Below are 19,669 nucleotides of genomic sequence, written 5' to 3'. Positions count from 1 at the left end.
TGCCATTGCCTTTGTATCCCTGTGTGCTGTGGAAATCAGAAGCAGTGCCAGGCTCACAGAGAGCAGCGGTGGGCTGGGTTGTGGTTGCAAAAGCTAATTACCAGGTTATTGTTTCTAACGGTGCTAATCCAAACTTCATTTCCCTGTTAATTGTCCATCCATCCAGGCTGGATGGGTTTTATCATCCTGACTGTGCAGCGCCAGTGGCCGTGAGGTGTAAACCAATGCTGTCGTGGCATTGGGAGCAGTGGCCCTCCCAAGAGATGTGGTTGTGAAATGAAGTGACATGACACACTCCTGGTGCTCCCCCCATCATTTGACTGGAGGAGTCATCTTGGCAAACTCCTGTTAAATGACGCTCTGGTTGAAAATCAGAAGAACAAAGTTAGAGGCACAAAGCTCAAACCTGTGGATTCAGCCCTCAGCCCAGCGATGCATCCCCACAGCCCCTGCAGTGCTGGGCTGCACCACTGCATGTCACGCTCTTGCTCAGAGCGTGGACTGAGCTGTGGAGCCACATAGGAATGGGTTGGGATGACTCCAGTTAGCTCCAAACCAGCTGACTGGTGCAGCTGTGGCACCAGGGCCAAGGGGAGCGCAGGGGCCGTCTGCTGGGGGCGTGAGATGGCAGTGCCCGAGCAAGAAACCATGGAGAAGTGCTGTATTTCTCCTTTTCCCTGGGAGGAAGAGGGTGGCTGGGGATCCCACTGGCAGCAGGGCTGAGTTGCTGTCTCACAGGGCATTGGTGGAATCGCCACGTGGTTCCAGTGGTGTTGAGCAACTTCCAAAGGCAGCAGGAGTAACTGAAAGTGAAAGAATGCAGATCCTTTATTAGTAGGGTTTACAGAAATTTTCTGCTGGGTAAAAATATTGATTCTTTATTCCTATTTTAAAAGCAGCTTTTTGTAATGATCACTGGGAGTCGTTTTCTGTTATCGATTGCCATGGAGCCATGCTGGAGCCCTCCCTCCATTCATCCCCCAAGTGCCGGTTTCCCTTTCAGGAACAAGGAACTTCTTAAATCAGCACTTCTGTCATCTTTGGGGGGTTGCAGTGGGTGGTTAAAGAGACACACACGTTTGCTCTTTTAAATCTGGTTACGCTATTCTGGAAGTTCACCTTTGAGCGGGAGGAGGTGTGGGGAGGCAGACGCTAAAAATAAACCTCCCCCCCTTAAGTAGATCAGTTCTGCATTTGACATTTACATGGAATTCATTTGCATCTCATTTGTACATGTTTCTGCTCAATAGGTAGAATGTAAGAAAGCACAACCTAAAGAAGTGATGTTTCCACCAGGGACGAGAGGAAGGGCACGTGGATTGCCGTATACCATGGACGCTTTTATGCTAGGGATGGGAATGTTGGGTAAGTGCTGCAGCCACCACTCTGGAGCCTGTGTTGCCTCCCTGATTTCCAAACCCTTAAGCCACAGGGGTGAGCAAATCCCTGCACCTGTGTGGGTGCCAGGCTGAAACTTTAGCAGGGGTGGAGTGAAGAAAATAATCCTGTCTGTGGTAAATGATTAACTCCCCCCCCCGCCTGGAATATAAAAAATTTGCATTTAAATGGATGTTTTAAATAGCCTGTTTTACTCTTACTCGCAAAAATAGAATGATGAAAGATGCAGTGTGTTCATTCTGACTAAAAATGATCTCTCCCCTTTTTTAGAGGAATTGAGTCACACATTATTCCCCTTCTTTTAAAGGTAGCTTTGACAGTTCAGCATAGATAATTGAAAACCTTGCTGGTTCTTAAATGGCATGGATGGAGGAAGCGGGGGGATGCGTAACAGGACAGGTCGCAACAATAATTACAAGTTTCAAGGAGATGGAATGGTATTTTAGTCCTGAGTATTGTGTCCAGAAAATACTAATTAAATGGGATAAATGATATTTAATGGCAAATTCCTATTTGTGCACGAGGTCTATTTAGTTATAATTGGTTCTCATTTGTTTCTGCCTAGATAGTTCTTTCTAAATAATGTGACAACCGCTGATACTCTGTCCTCGGCCAAAACGCTGCTAATCCATTGCCAATACTTTTTTGTAAAACACCATATATTTTAAACTTTCTGCTCCCTTTGTGTCCCTGGGCTTTGCCTCAGTTGTCACCTCCTGTGTCCATGAAGCATGTGGGAATGGGAGGGCAATCTGGAGGTGTCCCCAGGCAGCAGTGAGCCTTTCCCAGGCCAGTGTCCCCCTTTGGGATGCTTTGACTTTCCTGTCCTGGGTTTAGATGATCACAGAAACTGAGCACAAAACCCAGCCTTGGAATCTGGATTGCCCTGAGCTCTGCTGAGCAGATTCAGGGGCTGGCTGAAATGCTGGAGGACCCCAGAGCCCGTGGGGTGGGCGTCAAGTCCGAAGACTCTGTTCCTGCAAGGATCAGGCTGTTATGCTGAGGTGTCTGACACCAGACACTGCTTGATTTGATCGGAAAAACTTCCTGCCATGTTTGCTTTATCTCTGAAGTAATAGTACTTCTGTTCGTGTGGCTGGAGCGATCCATTCTGGGATGTGTAATCGGGTTATTGCAGCTGATCATCTGTTTCGCTCTCCCCACGCTCCACTGCCACCCAGCCCCATAGTGTTTGGAAATCACTTTTTATGCCTAAAATATTTATCTTGCTCTAGTCAGTCTGTGATTTCGTTACCTGTGTGTTCCCCGGGCGCCTGAGCTAATGTACTTGATTTCTGCTGTTTTCTCTTCCTTTTCCACCTGTGCTGCCCGAGGTCGGGGTGGTGGAGGTGGAGTGTGGAGGTCTGTGTGCCACCGTGCTGGCTGCAGGGGGAGAGAGTCCAGGTCACCCTGGGAAGCCAAGAAAATCCACAGCAGCATCATCCTTCACCATATGGCCTCAGCCTTTTTCCTTGCAGCTGGGCACAAAGTGAGTGGAGCTGGATCCACCCCAGTGTCCTGAAGGGAAAGTTCAGCCCCCGGGTGCAGTGTGAGTCCATTCCCACCGGGGCTGTCTCTCTGGAAAAGGATCATCTCAAGCTGTGAGAGTTAAGGAAAGAAGCCCTCAGTGAGTGGAACTGCACAGAGGAAGAGATGGGGCACGTGTTGGACCTGTTGGTCCTGCTGCACTGGGGGGCTGGGTCACCCTGACCAGTGCGGCTCCAGCTGATCCCACACTGCTCTCCCTGCATTTCGGATCGGGGGAACTTGCTGAGCTCTAGTGATTGATGCATGTTGAAGGCCAGATGCTTCATTATCCACTCGAGCTGCTTTTTCATCTTCCAAGTTCCTGCTTGCTACAGTGGCACTGTGTTAAATAATTAAGTGCTGAACAAGGAAATTGCAGCACAGGAGAGCAGAGCTGCTGGATGGCCATCAGAAACCCCCGGTTTCAAAGGCTTCAGGGCCCATCCCTGCAGGAAGAGGGGCATAATTAACCCATCAAATGATCAGACACAGAGTTCCATCACTGCTGAGTGTTCCATGGGGTCTCACGAGGCTGGGTCAGGTCTACCCTGTTCCTTCTGTTCCATGCGCAACTGGGCTGAACCAGAGCAACTGGGGCTGCTCTGGAAGGATTTTTATACCTGTTTCCAGAGGCCCTTGCTCAAGGTCACCTTCTCCAGCTGCTGTTGATGGGCAGAGGAGGGAATCGGAGGAACGAACGCACAAGACAACCCAAAGGAAGGAGCGGGGAGCGACTCCCTCCAAAGCTATTAAGGAAGTTGGTCTTTTTCATTAATCACAGCCTCCCCAAGGAGCCTGCAGCAGCCGGGGTCTAAAGGTGCGCAGGCAGCTGCTTCTGTGATGATTTGGTTGATTGGAGCAAAATTAAAGTGTTCTTCTGAAAGGATTTTTTGACTGGGAGAGTCAAGAAAGGCTGAACCTTGTGCCAGGACAGCTGCTGGGCTGTCTGGGGCTCAGGCTGCTGGTGGGACACACTGGTCTCAGGGAGAGGAGGAGCACTAATGAGCCCCTCTGCATAAAGAGTGGAGCAGATTCAGTTCCATTGATCTCCCTGTCAGCCCAGCCAGCAGGAAGAGCTGCTCCCCAGCCCCGTGGATGCTCATGAACAGGTCTCGTGTGCCCCCTTGCACGTGTCTGGCTGCGTGGAGCAGTTTGGTGACCAAGAAACTCACCCTGTGCCTGGAGCCTCACGCTGGCTCCTGGCCTTGGTGCACGGGTCAGGAGCCCAGTCACCCAAGGGCACGTGGGTGTCCCAGCATTGTCCCACGGCTTTTTGCCCTCTGTTCAGGTCTGTGCCTGAAAACTTGAAGAGAGGAAAGAAGAGAGCAACGGAGGAGCAACATTAGGAGATGATCTCCCCTCCCATCTGAAGCTGCTCTCTGTGTCTGGGACCGCAGCCACAGCGGTGACACCTGGCTCTGGAGGTGACCCTGAGCTGGGCCCCACAGCACTCATTTCTCCTGGTGATGGGCATCTTCCTGGTGTTTAATGTTAAAATTTGGCTCCTTTTAGCTTGCAAACCCGTCCAGAGGTGGGAGCACTCAGTCCCCAAGCTCACACCCGCAGAGTGCGGGAGCGATGTGTGGTGGAACACGGATTTCGGAAGGTCTCTGGCAGGGCTCTGTGTTCCTGCACACGCTCAGCCTAGGTAGGCTGAGCTCATGCATAAAAGAAGCTTGTGCCCTTCAAAGAAAGTCATTCCTTTTTCCACCAGACACTGTTCAATGGAGTAGCAGCTGCAACTCAGAGCAGCACTTGGAGACAACAACTTCCATGCATTTTCTGGAGCATTTGAATTAATTTTGCAGAGGTCCCCTGTCTCCTTTGTGCTCAGTGTTCCCACATATTGACCATGAGTTTTGTCTACCCCATCACCAAATTTTAAAATGAAAAGACACTTCCATAGCCTGGACAGGAGCTGGGTGGAAGCAGTGGTGTGAAAGTGGTTTGGTTGCTGGTTTGAGTTCTGCTTCCGTGAACAGGAGAGTCTTGCTCTAAAGGAGGTGATGCAGTCAAAACTTGGATTTTTGGTCTAGCAACAGGGGATAATTCAAGGGATTGATCATTGCTAGTAAACCAACTGCTGGGTGCCCAGTGCAGGATGAGGATGGCACCTAATGGGAGTGTTGGATAGGTCAGCATGGCCATCATTTGGCCTGATGAAGGATCCACGTGGGTGTGGCGTTAAGCACCATTGATATTCAGCCAGGCAACGTCCCCGAGGATCAGGCTTCAAGTCGTTTGAGCAGAGCTGGGCACTGCAGCAGTAAATGAAGAGGAAAATTGAAGTAATGTTGTATTATAAATTTATGATTTCATCTGCCTGACTTCGAGAGTGCTGGCGGTGCCAGCAGAGCCCCCAGGCAGCTTGGCTGGTGCCGTGGCCATCAGGCACAGCCAGGTTTGGCCAGGGACAGGAGGGCTGCAGCAGGCATGCCCTGGGGCCAGAGGCAGGGCCATTCCAGGGCAGGCAGCAGAAGAGGTGGCATCCAAACCACTGTGGGCAGCTGCCATCCCCCCACTGTGCCAATCCAGCTGGGGCCACAGGTACCACACCTGCAGAGCTCAGGTGCTGCCCAGCATGTCAGTCCCTGTGCCCTGACAGTTGTGAGCTGACAGATCTGCTTCAGAATTGCCTGAATCAGAATAAACTGAATTCTTCCTCTTGGCAAGGAGAGAGGGGCTGCGGTCGGACGCCGCAGAGCGATTTTTCAGTGGCGTTAATGGCACTGTGTACTTAGCAAACAATCCATTTATCAATAGTGTTGTTAAAAAAAAAAAGGAAAGGAAAAAAAGGTTTGTAAAGCTTAACTCTGAAAGATCTGATTTAATGACAGAGGTGATTAATTTCTAAGGGAATCCAGCTGTTGAGCTGTGAAAGGAGGGCTAAAGCAGTGTGTACATATCACTGAGCGCCACGTGCTGTCCGGGCGTCATAGGGCTGCCTTTGCCTGGCACTGCTTAATCCCATAATCAGAATTCATCCAAGCATTTTTATCTTCCAGTTTTAGATTATGATTAATAGTACATATATATAAATCTGATCGGAAATGGAGGGACTTGCTGCAGCAGGAAAAGAGCTGGGTGATGGATGGGTGTATTAAAGGATAAATAAAAGCAGAGATAGGAGCCCCCCAGAAGAGCAATTCGGCTGCTGAGCATGTGCCCGGACTCCATCCCAGCTGCTGCCAAGATTCCCACTGACTTCAGACAGCGGGAGAAAACTTTTCCTGATGGTTTCTTGGTCTGGAGAGGCCTGGGGTGACTCTGAGGCTCAGTGGGGACATTCTGCGGCATTTAGTGCACTGGAATTGCACGGGGTGGTGCCTGTTTTTAAGAAAACTGAGCGAGGAAAGGTTGAGAATCAATGTGAGGTTAGAATTTTAGGAAACCCTCTGAGTGTACAGGACACCTCGGGACATTGGCCATGTGGGTCAGAGCAAATAGCCACTGTGGGACCAGAGAGAATGGCTGTGCTCTGTAAGGGTGGGGAGGTTAAAACACGGGGTGTCACAGTGTGCGACCCCGTGGCTGCTGCCAGCCCACGCATGGCCAGGGACCAGTGGGACATCCAGCACATGCAGACAAGAGAGTGAGGCCCCCTGCCCAGCCTGGCTGGTCCTGGCACACAGGCACAGGCACCGTGTGGCGCAGGGAGACTTCACCCGAGGCTGGTACCAGTGCCCATCAGCACCCTCGCTCCGGGCCCTGCTCCCTCATATTCCAGCTGCTTGTTCCAGCCAGCAGAGTTGCCACTCTGTGCCTTCACTGAGGTGGTTTTATTCACAGAATGCTCTCAAGTGGGTTTTTCTCCTCATAACCCTCCCAAAGCAGCCCGAGGTCGGCTGCGCCGCTGCTCTGCCTCAGAAAGGGCCTTCGGAAGCACCTCACACAGCTTCCTTTTACTTTCCTGAAAAATTAAAAGCTCTTTGACTCCCTGGCTCGTCGCTGCTGTTGCCTCCAACTCTTTGATGTGTTAACTGTTGTCCTTCACACTCCCGGGATAAAGAATTACTACTACCTTAATCTCCAACTGTCAATAGCTCTGAAGCAAAGTACATTCATTGTAAGCTCTCCAAATGTCAGAGCAAACCCGTGTTATGTGTTTAGCCTTAGCATTTGGCATTTACTCTTCCAGCTAACAAGTATGCACAGTCCTTGGGCTCCAGACACCAAAGTGCATGTTAATTACCAGAGTGACAGGGCTCCTGCTCGGAGCTGGGCCAGCGCCGGCGGCTCGAGATGTTTCTATCCAGGATAATGATGAAACCTCTCTGCAGTTTGGCATGAGCAGAATAAATCTGATTTTTTAATACCTTCTGTAAAATTAGGTCTCACCCATTCTCCCTGTCACTGTGCATTGTATTAAAAAACAAAAAAAAAAAAACCCTTCAGAAAAACCCTTCATTAATCCTCAAACTTCTCTCTCTTTTTTTTTTTTTTTACATTTCTGTGATCAAGGTTACCCGAATTTTGTTGCAACATATGGCCGAGGATATCCTGGATTTGCCCCAAGTTACAGTTATCAGTTCCCAGGTACGTACATTTCATTTGCAGATTTGCTTTATTTCCCCTCTTTCCTTCTTTTTTTTGGGGTTTTTTTCTTGTTTGTTTGTTCTTTGTTTTTTTCCTTTTTTTTAAGTCCATAGCTGCAAGCTGAGACAGGCAAGTCTGCAGGGAGCACCTCACACAACAGCAATTTTTTTTCTTTTTTTTTTTTTTTTTTTTTTTTACTATTTTAAAATAGACATTTATAGCGACATACTTTCAATACATTTTTCCTAATGTATAAATTGGTACTGGTTATTTGAAAACAAAACTTCTTAAATTAAAACATAAAAGCAAGAGAGATCACTGAAGAGCTGTTACCCTCCCTTTGATGGGTTTTTCCTTTCATAGATATTGTAGAGCTACACACAGACACGCACACGCACACAGGGACCCGCACACACCTTCCCGTGCTGGCCTGTGGTAAGTGAACGTTCACTTTTGGAGTGCGGAGTCCGACCTCGCCGTGTTCCGTGCCGGGCTCGGGGGCTCCTCCCCAGGAGCAGCGAGCAGCCGTGGGGTGATGCTGTGCTTTGGCGTCGGTTCGCTTCCCCCTGCCCTCGGCGGAGCTGCCGCGCTGGGCCGGGACTGGGGCGCTCGGCGGGCTCGGGGGTGAACAGATCGTAGAACCACAGAATAGGATGGTTTGGGCTGGAAGGGGCCTTCAAAGGTCCAACCCCCTGCAGTGAGCAGGGATGCCTTCCACTAGATCAGGTTGCTGAGAGCCCCGTCCAACCTGACCTTGAACATTTCCGGGGATGGGGCATCCAACAAAGCCCATGCAAAGCCTTTGCCCTTTCCAGCGTGTTCCGCAGTGGGACTGGCACCACACAGGACAGGGAGTTTTCTTTCATTCCGGGTTTTTCCCAAGCAGCTGGAACAAGCCAAGCAGCACTGCTGTGTTTGTGGCTGAAGCCCCACCTGGCCACCATGGTTAGGAGACTCCTGAATTCCTGAGCAGCCTTGTCACAAGGGTCGCGCACTCCTCAGGGCTCACAGCACAGGGGTGGGAGCTTGGGGTAACGGGGACACCCAGTGAACCCCCCTGCAGTGAGCAGGGAGGGGCAGGAGGAAAACCAGCACCTCACAGGAAGGTTCTCTAGGATGGGTGAGGATGTGAACAGACGCTTAGCTCCACCTGCAGCACACTGGGGCAAATGTGGAGCCTTGTGTTCAGTCCTAAGTCATTAGGATGACACTCTGGTTTGGGAAAATACGGATTGTTGTCACCTGTAGCATGCACAGTGTCCTTGTGATGGGGTTATTGTGCAGCTGGTTTTTGCAGGATCAATAACACCGAGGGGAACAGCACTGTGAGGGTTTGTGTATTTGAAGTCACAAATGTCGGGGCTCTACCGAAAGCTGAGCCACCTCTTCCCACCAGTGCTACGTCTTCCCACCTGGACCAGGCCAAGTCTGAAACAACTGGGGCGTCAGGCAGACAGCAGAGCTGCCAGGGTGACACGGTGCTGGTGGGGACAAGGCAGCTGCCCCAGGTCCAGGTGACACCACCTCTGGTTCTGCTGGAACCAGTGGGAGAGTGTGGTCTGGCAGGATTGCAGCCAGGAGCTGGAGGTGAGGAGGAGGCTTCAGCAAGTGTTTGTGTGTTGTCTCACACTCTGACTCCTCACGATTCTGTGTGCCAGCTGATTGTATGAAGACACTGAAGGAGAGACACCTTTGATAGGTTTAATGATGGAAATCAGCAGAGCTTAGATGAGTTTAATTATAAACATGTCGAAAGTGAATGTGTCTGCTTGCTGACAGAAAAGGCACCCTTTGACTCGACCCCTTCTTAGATGTATTTTTATTAAGGGCCTATTTTTATCAAAGCAGGACTTCCAGTTACTGCCTGGTTATTTTCAGTCTCCTGCAGAGCTTGAATATGGAAAAAGAATCCATGTGGAAAGCTGTGGGCCGTGGTGGGGCCCAGGGGAGCCAGGAAGCACCAGGAGATGCTCAGGGTCCTGTCTCACCTTGTTGAGTTCCCCTGCCCCAAAGCTCTGCCCCTGCTCTCCTCCTGCTCGGATCAATTATTCCTTAGCAGTAATCAGAACCTTTCCAGAGTTGTTGGGAGTTTCTCAGGTGATTTGGGGCTCTGATCTCCAGAATCACAACCCGGCGGAGCGTGCGGGGTGGGGAGCGTCCTGGCCGGAGGCGTGGTGTGAGGAATGGTCCAGCAGCAGGATGGGGTGCCCCCCTCGCTGGAGCAGGTGTTTGGGGCAGGGAGCCCAGTGCCACAGAGCACAGCTCAGTGCCAGGGAGCCTTTCCAGGAGCAGGGCAGGACTCAAGGACAGGGATGTGCCAGCCCTTCCTTTCGTGCATTTTGGCACTTGCAGAAGTTCAGTGGGGCCTGTGGTAGGGCTTGGAGTGTGAGACAGGCACTTGCAAACTGGTGGAAGGGAATCTGAAATGTGCTTTTTTAGTAAGTTGTCAGGTTTAAAGTCTCAGTGTCGTGATTTGGAGGGAGAAGTACTCGGCTGTTTCTGCAGGAGCATCCCGGGTCTGAGAGCTTCCTCTGCCTCCCTCCCTGAACGCGCTGGTGGTGCAGCCTCAGTACAGACACACAGAGGATGTTCAGTCACACTCTGGGCTGCTCTCAGGAGCTCTGGCAGCGTTTGTCACAGCCCAGTCGTGTCCTGCACCTGCCCATGCTCCATCCACCGGCTGGGCGGGGTGGCCGGGCCGGGGTCACCCCACAGGGCTGTCACAGGCACTGTCCCTGTGCAGGTTGTGCTGCCCAGTTACTATTTCAGTAAATTAAAGCCAGAAAAAGGAATTCCCTTCTGACTGAACTGTCCTGACGGTATTTCCTGTTTTCCAAGTGAAACGAGGTACAAATGCCATGAGGCACCTGTTTGCATTCCCATTCCCGTGTCCGTGTCAGAGCTGTGGGCAGGGTCCCCTCACGGGCTGTCCCATGTCCTCTCCCACATCCTCTCCCACATCTCCACCATTTCCTATGGCATGGGACAGCCCCTGGCTCCAGGGGCAAGACACGCAACCCTTTGGCGACTGCTCTATCTTCTCCCATCCCGAGATTCCTCCCAGCCCTTCCTCATGCAGTACATTGCCTCTTTTTTTTTATTTTAATTGCAATCACTCCCTTTCTGTGTCTCTTCTTTTTTTATTTTTTTTTTAATTTCTGGGACTTATCTTTTCAGTTTAATCTATTAATTTCTGTTCTTATTTCACTTTGCAGACTATTTGCCGATTTCACAAGACATAATTTTTATCAACTAGTTCTTAAAGATGCATAACAAATTAATCGGGGTTTACTACAGTGCTAATGAGAGAGAGACAGAGAAAGCCTGGGTGGTCCATGTTTAATATCAATGTCCACTGAAAAATTGCTGCTCTTACTGGCTGGTTTGATTGACTGGACTTTTTATTTTATTTTTATTTTTTTAAAGGCTCCATATCCTCACTGCTTTGAGTTTGCTTTTTATTTTTTTTTCTTATTTTTTTTCCTCTGCTTTGTTATGAGTTTTTAATGCCCACTTGGAATGTAACTCACAAGGATGGGGTCAGGGGCGTTCCGAAGGCATGACTTCTCACAAACTTTTTAGAAATCATTTTATCAACGAAGTAAGAAGGATGATTGGGTTGATTTGGTCTCACAAACAGCCCCAAAGAGAGTGATTGGCGCTTTTTAACGTGGTGACGTCCAGCAGTAGCACAAATCCCATCCAGGGTGGAGCGAGACGGGCGTCTCCTGTCCCTGGGCCCTTGGCAGCGCAGGGCTGAGTTACCCCAGCTGTGTGACCCTGTGGTGTCACAGGCCCACATGTGTCCCCTTCCTTCCCTTCCCTCTGGCCTGGGGGCTCTTTGGGAGCTGCCACCATCACACCAGGGCCGTGGCAAGATGCCACCAAGAGAGGGGCTCAGGCAGCTGCTGCCCCCCACAGCAATTCCTGCCCTGCTCCCAGAGCCAGTGGGGCTTGGAGCAGCCTGGGACAGTGGAAGGTGTCCCTGCCCATGGCAGGGGTGGAACTGGATGAGCTTTAAGGTCCCTTCCAACCCAAACCATTCTGGGTTTCTCTGATTCTTTGATCCCAACTCTGACCGGCGATGGTCCTGCACACTGCCTGCAGCTGCTTCTCCTTCCAAACTTTGCTTGCAAAATCATGGGCAAATTTCCTAAATTCTGGCCAAGCTTTCCCTGCTTAAGCTGCATCGCACCTCTTCATCTCCACCCAAATCGCAGGAGAGCTGCAAACCTCTATCCATTGGCTTTAACAAGACCAGATTCTGGACTTTCGGGTAGAAAACACACATTCTGTTTAAATTCTGCCGTTCTTGAAGTGTTTCTACCCACTTGATGATAAGTTTGTGAGAAGTATGTTGCATGCTTACAGTAGAACTGTAATGCATTTTAATGTTTGTTAATCCACTTGTTTAAAATGTCGGTGTCAAAGGCTCTACAATCCACGGCTGTGCTGTTCATTTCATTAAAGATGCTTGATGTAATACTTGGGTAGTTTTCTTTTGACTTCTCTGCAGGCAATAGCTTTTTTTAATCTGTATGGCTTCTTATTATTTTGTTTGGGTTTTTTTGCTATGAATTGCTTTGCTTTTGTGAACTTGTCTTAGTGTGCATGATTTGCAAACATTTCAGCTATTGTGAATTTTCTCATTTTTTGTAAATAGTCCATCTGTGCTTTTCTTTTTTTTTCTTTTTTTTTTTCTTTTTTATGACTTTTTTCCTGTAAGTAACTGAGGTAGAAAATAATAATAAATTGTTTACAACGGATTTGCTGTGTTGCTGCTCTCTTAGCTTGCAGTTTTAATATTTTGGTTTGGATGCCCCAAATAACCAGTACCAATGACAGTTGAATAAAAGAATAAAACAACCATCACTCAGAGCGTGTGACCCGCTGTTTGAAGAACCTGCAGAGGAACAGTTACATACGAGGTGTGTTTACAGCAAAAATTACACCCAAAGAAAGACAAAATGTACTCGTAACTGGGGGGAGAGGAAATTGCAGCATCCCCACTGGTCCTCCAGCACTGTTGGCAGGATGTTCCTGCACTGTCTTTATCCCAGTTATATTTTCTCCCATCATCACCTGAGTGTTTGGGGGTTGTCGAAGTTCCATAGAAGCCTTCAGGTCAGAAATTTAAATTATTTATTTTAATTAAGGGTTTGTTTGCTTGTATGTTTGTTAAAGCTTATTAAAACCTTTGTATATGGTGAGAGGTGAGAAAAACAAATATTTTCATAAACTTTGCAGAGCTCAGGGAAATATATTTGCTTATTAATACTGGTGCTGCAAAGGCCATGAGCTCAGCCTTGGGTCATGCTCCTGCAGTGCCTGGGGCAGTGGAAATGCAACACAAGATGGTTCAAAGTCTCAGACTGATGGGGTTTGTTTGTTACTATGAGAGCATTTAAACCAACCTTCTGTTGAGCTTAATTCAGTTTCTCTCCTGATGCCAGTCCCACAGTGTTCACTCATCAGTGCTGGGCAGGGAGGTATCCTGTGTAAAGTTACGTGTGGTGCTCACCTAGGAGGTAATAACTAGAAAATAGGTGTTTTCCAGGTCAGGAAAAGGAACTGGTGCCAAAGACAAGGGGAATTACTATGTCATGCTTAAGGCTTCTTTGTCATAGTGTCTTGACAGGAGGAGAGGGAAGGAGATTCCCGTGTCTGGGGTTTAGGACACCCCAAAGCAAATTCTGTTGCTCAGGTCCCCCCTTGATTAATAACCTCGAAGGGGGGTGCAGTGGGGATGGGAGGAAAAGGGTGTGGTTGCAGCATCCCAAAAAGCCAACCATTCCCTCTGTCCCTTGTGCATTGGTGTGAAACACCCAGCCCTGGGGCGTGTGGTGCTTCATCGACCCCAAGCCACATTTCCCTGTATTTGAGCACCCAACTTCCTACTCTGCTGAGGTAAAGTGATTCTAAAGTGCTGCCTACACATGGCTTCTGTACCCACAGGGAGAGATGAAGTCTGTATTAATAGGGGTCAGCTCTGTAAAACACTCTTCGAGCACTGTTACACAGGTGTAGGGCTTGTAGAACATTTACTAATGGGAGCAAAGTTTGTCTGGTCGTGATACTGGAATGATCAAACGTAACACTCAGAAAAGGAGAACCTGGTGGCAGCTGCAAAATAGAAGGAGGAAATGTGAAACCTGTTTTAAATTGTTCAGTTAGTTAAGCCTTGTAACAGCAAGAGATGTGGAACGAAGCTGGAGATGTTTCTGACTCCTTTGTCTAACCCTCTCTTAACTGCTTAAATCTGCTCTGCTCTCCCCTGTGCTGCATGCCTTGTTTTCACCTAAACACATCACTGCATCTGCATGGCATCACTGGTTTACAGAGTGCATTTGGAATCTGTTGGAACCACCTGAGTTACCCCTTCCCACCTCTCCGTTTCAGCCTCCATTCCTGAGAACAGGCTATAGACTGGACCTGGTTTAAAATTAAGGTTTTGGGTGTTCTTTTGCTGACGAGGGATCGTTCCCATTACAGGCGCATCCCTGGAGGGAGGAGCAGCTGGAACTGTAGACAGCAAACTGAGGAATTAATATAGCAGAGCCCATAAATCTCCACTCAGAAGGTTCTCCTTCAAGTTCTGCTTAGATGATTGTATTTTGATGCAGGAAAAAATGGTCTCTAGAGCTGTTCTCTGAGTCTGAGCAGAACTGAAGCACCTTTGCCTCTTAGGCACAGTTTTTCTGAGAAAAGCTGCAGTTTTTTGATGTTGCAGAGAATTGTGTAAAAGGCCTTTCTCACCTTCTATTTCCCCCTACCCCTTAAAGTAATCCTGTTACGAGATTTAATGTGAGATTTTCCAGAGAGAAGCTGTTGGTCTGTATTGATGGTCCAGCGCCCAGCACTGTCAATGGCAGCAGAGTGTGGCCGGTGAAAATGGAGCCTGTCCCCCTTTTCCTGCCCCATCCCCTCAGTGTGAGGCTGCTCTGGAGGTTTCCCTGAATACCATGTCTGGCTGAGGCCCAAAACTGCCCAGGTCCTTCATAAGATTTTTCTCCACTTACAACTTGAATAACTGAGAAATAAGAACATCTTGAACGTTGAACACTGATCATCCTGTTCTCGGCTGCTCACTGATCTGTGCCTGCAGTTTGAGGCTTTAAAACTTGAGGTTCATTGCCCTGAAAATGAGTGATCCTGAAGGGGCAGAGAGGAGAGAAAAGGAAGAGACCTCCAAACCTGCTGGTGTCTGTAGAGCTCTTTGTGTTTTGGGGTGATGCTGCAGCTCCAGAGTGATGGTTTCAGCTTTGAACAGGCCACAGCTGCAGTGACCGGGAGGGTTAATGAGAGCAATTACTCACAAAAGTAAAGAGGCGTAACACAAACACCCGTGTGTGGAGGAAAACATGGATAACCCTGCAGAAGGAGGAACACAGTCTGGTAATGCACATCCTGCTGTAAGGAATTCTCCGTGTCCGAGCCAGCCGGAGCATGACAGCTCCCCTGTGTTCCTGCCTTGTGCCTCAGTAGAGACAATTTTTGACTAAAGCTGTTAAAAATTGAAGCTGAGGTTACAAAGAACTTGACAAGATTGGTCTCCTTATAGCACAAAAACATTCAAATGTGAATGTTTTAGTAGTCGGGTTTCCAGCTGGCCATTGAGGAGCTTCCGCATCCTGCCTTGTCCAGGTGCAGTGATCGTAGTTGCTGCAGCAATACCTTGAAGATTTCTGGGCTCAGCATCCCAATCCTCCCCTCCGACCTCTTTCATAGTATGGGTTATGGAATGCCCAGTGAGGCACGGGGAAAGTCCCTGTCTGCCAGCGATGGCTGTGCTGGTTGAGCTGCACATGAGTGGTGAAGAGTTCCCCACCCTCTGATAACCTTGTCCTGTGATTTACTGCCTTCTCTTTTATGAAGTTGCCTCTTTGTGTTGAATTTTTCCAGCTTCAGCCTCCAGACACGAGTTCTTTTTATGCCTTTGTTCATCATTAAGGACCTGTCTTTAAATAATACTTACCCAGATAGTTTAGATCATTCATAAAAATTGAGACAAGCAGCTTAACCAAATAGCTCATTTTCTTTACCATCAGAGCAGCAGAAATGAGGCTTGAAGCAAATCAGTGCCACGTTGCTGAACTCCAAATAGGTGCCTTAATGTGGTTCAATCTAACCTGCCCTTGTTCATCCAGCAGCAGGGGACTGAAATGCAGAAATTCAGAGCTGTTGTGCTGCAAGGCAGCGTGGGGCCAGTGAGCACCTGGGTATTCCTGCCCCTGCAGCCATCATTTCCTTTATACTTAACTTGTTGATTAAAAATCTGTGGTAACTGTTTGGCTTTGGCCTTTAAAATAAGTTGTAGCAAGTCCAAAGGAGGCCACCAAGATGATGAGAGGGATGGAGCACCTCTCCTACAAGGAAGGGCTGAGAGAATTGGAATTGTTCATCCTGGAGAAGAGAAGACTTCAGGGGAGCCTACAGGAAAGATGGAGAGAGACTGTTTACAAGAGCCTGGAGAGACAGGACAAGGAGGAATGGCTTCAAAGTGCCTCAGGGCAGGGTTAGATGGGATACTGGGAAGAAATTCTTACCTGTGAGGGTGGCAAGGACCTCGCAAAGGTTGCCCAGAGAAGCTGTGGCTGCCCCATCCCTGGAAGCGTCCAAGGCTGGGTTGGTGTAGTGGAGCAACCTGGGATAGTGGAAGGTGTCCCTGCCCATGGCAGGGGGTGGAATGAGATGGTTTTTAAGGTCCCTTTAACCCAAACCATTCTATGACTCTCGTTCTATGAAATTCTTTTATGGAAGCAATCAATTCGTGTTAAACAGAACCATTTGCTTTTAGGAAATGGTGTGGTTGAGATTCTCTTTCATCCATTCACTTGATTCTCTCATAATTCTCTGGGTTTCACCAGTTGCTAATTAGGGACGTTACCAGTTACATACTGGGCCTGAGTGTTGGATGGTGGGGGTTTCCATAGGGCACATTTGAGAAGTGGAGCCCTGAAGCTGCTGTAGGGTAGGAGCAGGTTTTAAGTAGAGTAAATAACCTAAATCAGCTGCCAGCTTTTGCTTCTTGGCTTGTGGTTTTTTGAATAAATAGGTTTTTTTAGAACAAACTGTTTGCCTTTGAGAAGTTTCCCAGTTTTCAGTATAGTGAAATAACTGCAAAAGGGTTATTGCACTTGAAATGCCCCAGAATGATAATTTGGAGACAGACAAGGCTTTGTCTCGCTGATGCATAAAGTAATTACTGGGCAGAAATGCACCATTCTCATCCTAAAACCCACGGCCTGAGAGTCCCAACAGCTGAAAAATGGGTCATTTACTGTATATAAAGTGGAAGTGCCAAATTTTAAATTAACTATATTTGGGATTTATTGTTCTGTTGGAATTCCACAATGGGAATATTTGCTCATCATAACATCCATCTGCAAACAGACATTGGGGGGCATGGGACAGACCTTGCACGTGTGGCTGGGCCCTGGATGATGCAGGGGCTGTGGGATGAGGGTCCGTGATGCATGGTGGGTTCTGGCTGAAATTCCCTAATTTGCTGAAATAGATTTTAACAAGGTTGATGTAACACAGTGGAAAAAGACAAAGGGAAGCACTTAAGGGGCTGTTGCAACAGAGGACTCGGAGCAGGCTTGTAGATGCTGAAAGTGTTAACAGAATTGATCAAAACCGTAGGAAAGTACTGCCCTGTTTCCCTGGAGATCTGCCCTGCTGTGCTGGGTCCTGTTCATCAGCTGTGGTGTGGATGGCACTATCCCACCTCCTCACAGACAAACCAGGGTCACTGGTGGGAAACGCAGGACATTCCAAGCAGGGCTTGTTGCTGCCCCACATTCCTGTGGACTTTGAGAAAGCTTTCATAGAGTCTGCAATCAAATCCCGAGGAGTTAATTGCTACTAAACCGTGGTAATGAGTTGTGAATGATTTGGTAGAATCCCGATCTTTGATGAGTTCTAGGGAACATTTGATTTCTGTGGGTGTTATGTTCTTCTCTAAATATTCAGCACTGAGTTGTTCTTTTAAAGCTTGGAGTAGTAGCAGGTTTTGTTCTTTCTTATTTGTGTTTCCTTATAGAAAGGGTGGGGGAGTGTGAGACAGAGAGCCTGGAAGATGAAGGTTTTAAACATAAAGGGATTGTTTTGGGATGGAGCTTTCCCTTGTGTGTGCTCACCATTAAAGACGACATTTTTGCCCGGTAAATTGGACCCACGCCTGCCTGCCTTCAAAAAAAACCTACCAGGCTCTTCTGCTTCATGGTTTTGAGTCTCTGATACTTTTGAAATGAAGCCTAAAGATCCTCCAAAGAGGATAACACTGCCTAATGGAAAGAATAATGCAAGCGAGAACCCATCTGAAATGACAGCTGTGAGCCTGGCGCAGCTTTTCGGGCTGATCAAAGCTGCTGGGAACGCCGCTTGAAAAGGGGGGATCAGCTCCTGGGAACGCCACTTGAAAAGGGGGGATCAGCTCCTGGGAACGCCTCTGGAAAAGGGGGGATCAGCTCTGGGAACGCCGCTGGAAAAGGGGGGATCAGCTCTGGGAACACCGCTGGAAAAGGGGGGATCAGCTCCCTGGCTCCTCTCCCCGCTCAGCCTGCACATGAATTCATATTCCAGCCTTTGCACTTCTTTCCTGGGAGATGAAGTGACCCTCCTGGAAGGCCGGGGTTCAGGTCAGCTCGCTGGGGAGCACCAGGGGTGTAAGAGGTGAAGTGTTGGGGTGTGAAGGAGCTCTGAGCTCGATCCCCTCAGCACAAGGACCCCCAAACACCCTGCACAGACCAGTCTGCAGCTCACGTGTGAGCACTGCAAACACCCCGTGAACACAGCCCAAAGGGGTTGCTTCTTAGTTGCAGTTTCCTGATGGCTTTTATTTAATTCTCCGTGCCTGTTCTATGATTTTGACTATTTTCTGAAGTCAGGTGGTGATTCGAGCATCTCGGCTTCCATTTTCTTATTTTAAATCCCTTTGCTCATTGCTGAGGTCTGAACATGCGACCTCAGGTGCCCAAGTGCTTTGGCCATTAAACAGAGGAAATCCTTTGCATGATATTTTTTTATGTAAGAATTAATTTCATGATCTTTGTGCCCTTTTTTTGGGTTGATTCTTATTGTCTGACTGGTTGTAGAGGATAGGGTTGTGTGTGCTTTGGGGATGCAAGGTATTTGGGGTCTTCAAAGGCTGATCAGAGCAAGACTGAAGGAGTCAGTGACTTCTCTTAGAGCCGGAGCTGCAGGAAGAGGGTCCTGGCATCAGGAAGGGGGACAAATGGTTCTTGTGTTATTCCCTTGTGGTTGCCTTGTAGCCAGACCCAGGCTGGAGGGCAGGAGAACTCAGTGATTTAAGAAGGAATGATCCCACCAGAGCAGGAGATGGAGCAGGGCAGAGACCTGGTGAGCCCCTGGAGCCCATGTGAAGCCTGGCCCTGCTCAGGCAGCGTCGCGCTCGCCAGATTTGTTCACAAAGCCCCTGGAAAATCTGCTAAATCCTGTGTTCCCACTTCAATACCCAGAGCAAGACAGCAGGGCTGTGTGCTCCAGCCCAAACCTGCTGCTCCAGGGCTGTGCCATCCTGGGATTCCCCTTCTCCCAAACTCACCTGTGCATTGGAGAGACACCAGCCACGGACTAAATGTGGGACCTCAGGGCAAAGAATTTAACACGGATCTGTCCATCTTCCCTTGCTGCTTCACTATTTAAAGTGAAACTATTGATGCAGGAAGCAGGAAAATTTATCTGTGAAAAATTGCACTTGGAACAGGGGTTTTGGCTCATTCCGAGCAATGAGAGAGCATGAAATTGCTGTGAATCCTCAGGGCTTTCCTGGACAGTGTGTGAGCCCAGTGCAAAACGTTTATTGTAAAATACCTTCTAATTGCAGTGCCTGAAGTGGGCACTGCTGGCCTTTGGAATGGCTCTGGGAGCTTGTTTCCTCTGGGCAGCTGGGAGCAGCGGGCACACAAAGCACGGGGATCTTTTGTGCTTAAACAAACACCAGGAATGAATTGATCTCTCCCTCCGCTCTTTTGATTTTCCAGGTGACTTCAGAGGGCTCGGAGAGAGTGGGGCTGATGCAGGCCAATGTCCTGCTTGTCCAGGGTGGGATCCAGAGATGCTGCCATCAATGCTTCCATTGGTTTCAAGGCACTCTTGTCCAGGCACCCATTTGTGGCACCCAGTTACCTCCAAGCTGCTTCTTAAAAATGAACTGGGAGCCTGAGAGCCCCTTAGCAGCAGG

The 19,669-nt window shown here is 48.8% G+C and overlaps 1 protein-coding gene across 1 annotated transcript in view; it reads left to right on the top strand.

Annotated features, from left to right (window-relative positions):
* The window catches only part of MSI2 (musashi RNA binding protein 2), a 209,584-nt gene that overhangs the window by 163,905 nt on the left and 26,010 nt on the right, over positions 1–19,669 (top strand). Inside the window, 2 exon segments of the mRNA XM_039563174.1 lie at positions 1,251–1,365; positions 7,387–7,461. Coding sequence (XP_039419108.1) covers positions 1,251–1,365; positions 7,387–7,461 — 190 coding nt within the window.

This window comes from Corvus cornix, chromosome 19 (genome assembly GCF_000738735.6).
Source record: "Corvus cornix cornix isolate S_Up_H32 chromosome 19, ASM73873v5, whole genome shotgun sequence".
NCBI lineage: Eukaryota > Metazoa > Chordata > Aves > Passeriformes > Corvidae > Corvus > Corvus cornix.
The sequence above is the reverse complement of the archived record's forward strand: the minus strand, read 5'-3'. Positions and strand labels throughout refer to the sequence as shown.